Source organism: Cicer arietinum, chromosome 3, assembly GCF_000331145.2.
Source record: "Cicer arietinum cultivar CDC Frontier isolate Library 1 chromosome 3, Cicar.CDCFrontier_v2.0, whole genome shotgun sequence".
Taxonomy (NCBI): domain Eukaryota; kingdom Viridiplantae; phylum Streptophyta; class Magnoliopsida; order Fabales; family Fabaceae; genus Cicer; species Cicer arietinum.
The window spans coordinates 57,710,888-57,716,674 of NC_021162.2; the positions used below are offsets into that span (position 1 = coordinate 57,710,888).

The 5,787-nt window shown below is 30.1% G+C and overlaps 1 protein-coding gene across 1 annotated transcript; it reads right to left on the minus strand.

Moving 5' to 3' along the window:
- Nucleotides 1-1,904: 1,904 nt before the first annotated feature.
- Nucleotides 1,905-5,163, minus strand: LOC101513464 (omega-3 fatty acid desaturase, chloroplastic-like). The gene is made up of 8 exons (XM_004514159.4): nucleotides 4,296-5,163; nucleotides 3,946-4,035; nucleotides 3,801-3,867; nucleotides 3,569-3,661; nucleotides 3,287-3,472; nucleotides 2,929-3,009; nucleotides 2,596-2,733; nucleotides 1,905-2,379 (listed from the first exon to the last, which is right to left on the minus strand). The coding sequence occupies exons 1-8, from the start codon at nucleotides 4,775-4,777 to the stop codon at nucleotides 2,194-2,196; spliced, it is 1,323 nt and encodes a 440-aa protein (XP_004514216.1). The 5' UTR covers nucleotides 4,778-5,163; the 3' UTR covers nucleotides 1,905-2,193.
- Nucleotides 5,164-5,787: the final 624 nt, after the last annotated feature.

Consider the following 5,787-nt stretch of genomic DNA (forward strand, 5'->3'; position numbering starts at 1 on the left):
TTAAATTGTCACTCATATTTATATTTATAATATTTTATTAAACATGAAATAAAATTTTATTTTTTACAATTAAAAATTTGTTTTTTGACACTCAAAAAAGAAAAAAAATTTGTTAACAAATTTTTTTTATTTTTATAATTTATTATTTCCACTTTTATATTTATTTTTGTTTCAGAGTATTTTCTATACTATATAATTATTTTAATGAAATTTTAAATTTTAAATAATCAAATAAAATTGAAATAAAAAAGTTACACAAAAATTGGATATCTTTATATATATATATATATATATATATATATATATATATATATATTAAAAACTATCTAAATGGTAAAATTGGGAAATAAAAATCCACACAAAAACTAGACATTCTCATTAAATTTAATTTCTTAAAGTAATTGCAAATTTGTTGAAGAGTAATTTTTTTTGTTTATAGATATTAGTTGTGAAATTCACATATTAAATATGAAGAAAAGAAATTTTTTGATATTGAACCAAATCCAACCTATCAAATATCTTTGCATGCAGTTTTTTACCATCCAATCGTAATTACAAGAATGTTAAATGATAGTTTTTGCATAAAAGAAGCACCAATAAAAAGGACATCATACTTATCTACTATTATAAATTATTGTAATATTTGTGCACATACCTCACCCAAGTCTATTTTACCTTTTGATCTTATTTTGCCTATTATTATCTCGTGAAACCATGACAGGAAATCATTGAATTAACTATGACAACCACAGTAACTAGGATCAACATCATCCTTAACAATTCTCATGGTTAGAACGTCTATTTCAAAAATTTATCCACATGGAGGTTGTTGGCTTAAAAGAAAAATCAAGAAGAGAATTCAAGGTAAATGCTCAAAAGATTAAACATTACTGTGAAGGAGAAGTTAGCTATTTTCAAGAAGTCTCCTCCATCCACTTGAATAACTCTTAATGACTTAACTAATCAGACTGATAATATAAACAACACCTTTCACTTTACAAATTCACTGTTTAAGAATGAATTACATGGAATATAAAAATTTAACATTCTACACCAAGATAACGTTAGTAAGTATGTAGATATCCTCTGACACGCAAACATAACCACAGCTATAGAAGCATCAAACAATTGAGCCACACTTAAATTTTGTTAGCTTTTTTTATTGACCAACAACCGAACCTAGCAAAAAGTGACAATGATTTGAAACATTTTTCACATGTTTATTACATAAGAAAAATATTTAGGTGGTTAGAGCATTTATTAGTTAAAAAGAGTGAATATAGAGATATCCTTCTATAGCTACATTTAGTGTTTAAATGGCGTGGATAAGTCTTGTGACAACTCACTACATAAAACCAATTCAAATATCTTTTTTCTAAAAACACCTGTGAACAAAGAAATATGAAGAAAATAAAATATTGCAACAATTTTTCTTATAAGCTAAAATTAAATTGTGCATTTTTATTTTTTTTTTATAAACACCACTTAATTTTTCTACTAGCATCTATAAGTTTATAAGGATTTATATTCTTTACAAAAAAAACCATTAACTTATTTTAATTAAAAAGCTCTTACAAACCAAAAACTAATCCAAAGTAAACATAAATCTTGTAATTCAATTCTTTTACAACATATTTAGATTGACGGTGAAATTAAAAAAGTTAAATATTTTACATTTTCTATAAAATTACAGTCATTATCGTGATTTTGACAAATCTTTCATCTTCCAAACCTACACTTTAAATTAAAAAATAAAATAAAAACAAACTTATGTTTGGTATATTCATAAAAGGAATCACACGAAAAAGTTTTTAAAAATGTGACAAGCTAATTCAGCATTTGACAACAACTTTTTTAAGAAACTTTTCAAAGCAATAGTTAAAACTAAATAAAGACAAACAATATTCAAAATTATCAATATTAGCAAATAAATAAATAACTTGATCATAATTCAGGATATCACTTCCTTCATGAAGATGAATGAATTTACAAAATTTCACTTGTCAGGAAGGATAATTATCTTATTATATCAAAAATAAAAAAGAAGGATAATCTTATACCCCCTACACATTCTTTAATATCCATCAATCACTTTTTGTTATGAAGTGGATTCTCTACTAATTTGCACTAACATTATCAGAAGTTCACACAATCTTTAACCAATAAGAATTGTGTCAAAAGTTATCAAAAAAATTATTCTGATTTAGAAGAGTCACTAAGTTCAGGGTCTGTTTGGTAATACACAACATCACCAGTGTCACTAACAAAATGGTCTCTCTTTAAGCTCCTTATAAATTCCCCAACAAGGTGAAAGGGAAGAGGTGCTGATTTCTTTGGCTCTTTGTAATATTTTCCAAACACAGGCCTAGCTGCCTCAGTCTGCAAGCAAAGCAAATAATACATTCAAACTTTTGCAACTAAAAACAAATCACTATCAGGTCGAACCAATCAGAAGTACTCAATTTCAAATCCTAGTCAGAATATCCTTGGTCAGACGTTACTAATAACCTGGCCGAACTTTGGTTTATTAGGGTCGCTTTGAAAGTTATAGAGTTATTATATTCATTGTTTCACCAAAAATAGAGAGATACTTACGGCTTCAACTAAGTGGTAGTGGGGAATTTGAGGAAAGAGGTGATGAACGACATGAGTTCCAATGTCATGGTGAATGTTATTAATCCATCCATAATCGCGATCAATAGTAGTAAGACCACCCCTAAGATAGCTCCATTCCTATTCAACAAGGTGAGGGTTAAAAATGTAAACACTCCGAAAACATCTGACAAACCAAAAAACATAGCAACCGTCCAGTCAATGTCAGTCATATCTTGCCTATTGGATCAAGGTACAATCTAAATCCAACAGCCGAAATTTGACTAAACAGACTAGACTACTACAGAGGATCCAAGTTCAAGTATATAAAAGTACCTTTCCACGATACCAAGGTAATTTATCTTCATGACCATGATGGTGCAAGTAAGTCACAAAATCCAACCACATCACAAAGATCTTCAATTCAAACAAAAGTCAAATTAGGATTTCATTCTTAATTGACTCAAAGAGTAAAACCATGCATATTAAAAAAGAGTTTAATTTCTATACACACTCGGTATAAAAACTTTTACACTATCAATACATCACAAGCACCTATTTGAATGAATTTTGAAGTAATCATGATTAAAGTCAAACATTCTTGATGGTTTAACGACTATAATTCATTGGCGGTCTAAAAACTCTTAATGCCGACAATGTTTATGAATTAAATTAACAGAAAAATGAAACTTACAACATAGGGAACTCCATAAAGCATAAGTACTGGAATTGGACCCATAACAAATCCCAATCCAACAAGCAATGCCACCATAGCAGTCCAACAAGCTGTAGAAGTGAGAATATCTTTTTTCTCACTTGGAACAAACAAATCACTGCTTGGGTGGAAATGAGTACCAGTCTTCCCAGGACTCCTGCTCCACTGAATTCAAACATCAACAGTCAAGTCAATTCTTCTACCAAGACTAATTAATATACAAATTTTGGTCAAAACTTGTAGGCACAATAAACAACTTACAAGGTAAACAGGATATGCAAGCAATGGAAAAGGGGCTGTAAATCTTAAAGAACGTGTCATAGAATCCAAGCTCTTAAATAATTTTTCTGTCAACTGCAAAATTAGCACATACACTTCTTATATTAGAATTATATAGAAAAAGCTTATAAAAAAAAGTATTATATAGAAAAAATTGGAGACAAAAAGAATTCTTAAACACTGAAAGAAAAAAAAATAATGATTATCCTCTTACAGGTTGCCAAGATTCGTCATTCTCAACATGGCCATGATTTTGGTGATGAGTCCTATGACTGATTCTCCTGTATAATCAAGGTAAATATTAGTTACAAATATAATTAATGAAGCAAAAAAATGAGAAGTAAATTTTTGTAAGTTACCATCCATTATAGGGAACAAGAATAGAAGAATGTAAGATGTGTCCAACCACACTGTTAAGATTAAGATCATTTGAAAAGCTTCCATGACCACTGAAAATTCCAAAACAGCAATCAAAGTCAAACAAAGACACAATTTTGAAACCCAATTCAATCCAAAATAGTGTTATCAAATAGTAGCTATAACAGCCTTATAGTGCTACAACATAGCAGAATTTGAATAAATTGTTATTGTTCCGTAATATGTTGTCATATAGCAGCACAATAGTATTTCTTAGCAGAATTTGAACAAGCTGTCATTTTCTACTATTGAATTAAAACAAAAATAGAGTAAAAACAAAACTTGTAATTACCAATCATGACCAAGAACAAAAAGGGCCCAAAACATGGTTCCTTGAGCAGCCCAATAAAGAGGCCAAACCATCCAATTATTAAGATAAGCAGCAGCAGCAGCCAATCCAAAAACAATAACAATATCTCTCAAAACATAACTCATTGACTTCCAAGAATCTTTCACCCAACAATGTTTTGGAATTGCTGCTCTTATATCAGCCAAACTGAATGGTGGTGGTGAACCAGGGTCAAACTCTGGAACTTCCTGTTCAATTGAATCAACCCTCAAAGGAGCACTCACATTCAAACTCCATTTACTTTTCTCAAAACTACAACTTTGTATGCTTTTTGATTGAAATTTTAGATCTGATACTCCCAATCCTTTGTTTGTGCCTAAAAATCTAACCTTTGAATGGTGTGATGAAACAATTCCAGTTTTTGGTTTCGGAAAAACTGGAGCAAGTGGCTTTAAACCACATTCTGATAAAACCCAAGTTGCCATTGATGACCCAGATAAAGGTTTAGACTAAAAAAGATAAGAGACCGAGAAAAAAGCAATATGGGCCTAAATAAATACTTCAAATTTGGTGATTAAAGTTGAAAAAATTGAAACTTGGGGTTTGTAATATTGCAACTTCCAAAAATAAGAAAAATCAGAACAGAGAACTTTGACCCTTTTGATGAAAGTGTTTGATTTTAAGAGAGAAAGTTGAAAAGGGTGTCTGTGTGTGTTTGGGATTGATGAGTTATGGCTTTTGGAAATTGCAAACGAGGAGAGTTCTTAAATATAGTGATTGGTGTTGAAGGGGGTTTTTAAATTGGTGTGTGTGGGGGTGCAATTAGTAAAGAGGAGACACCACTGACCAGACCAATACGTGTTTACTTTTACTATGATGTTAGGAGTATGAATATGATGATTCTTATGTGAAGAAAAGAAAGACATGTGGAATGTAATGGAAATTAATTGAATGGAATTTCAATTTATGTTATTTTATTCGTTCTTGCCGTATGTTTGACCTATCATGACAGTGGAATAGAATTTATTTTTTGGAGAGTATTTATCTGTTCTGAATCTAATTTTATTTATTTATTTTAATATTTTTCTTGTTATTGATTCGATGATAAGTATAAAGTGAAAGATAATTGGATATGGGAAAATAGAAGAAATTTGATTGACTAATGGGTCGGCATGGTATTAACAATATCATTGTTTTTTTTGGGTGTGAAATGGAAATTTAATTGTGCAGCCACCCATGTGGCTGATACAAGATTATTGTTGTTTTTCTTATTATTCACATTTTGTGGCGGGCCCACTACATGGTCGGAGAAACATAGCAGAGGGAGGTGAATAATATTTGGCGGATTATTAATTTTATTTGGATTGACTTTTTTAGTTAAAGATCTCTTAGAATTCGAAAAAATGTCAAGAATTGTCGAGGGTTGGATCAACAACACCCATAATGTTTAACGGAAGATTGAGTATTACATATTGGACCGCTCATATGGTTGAGT

Bases quoted from the DNA above. Each gene is read 5' to 3' on its own strand.
- LOC101513464 (XM_004514159.4), bottom strand. From the start codon at position 4,777: ATGGCAACTTGGGTTTTATCAGAATGTGGTTTAAAGCCACTTGCTCCA. The intron at 4,036-4,295 runs GTAATTACAAGT...TGGAATTTTCAG, and splicing joins TTTGTTCTTGGTCATGATTG to TGGTCATGGAAGCTTTTCAA. The intron at 2,734-2,928 runs GTACTTTTATAT...CTTGTTGAATAG, and splicing joins TACCTTGGTATCGTGGAAAG to GAATGGAGCTATCTTAGGGG.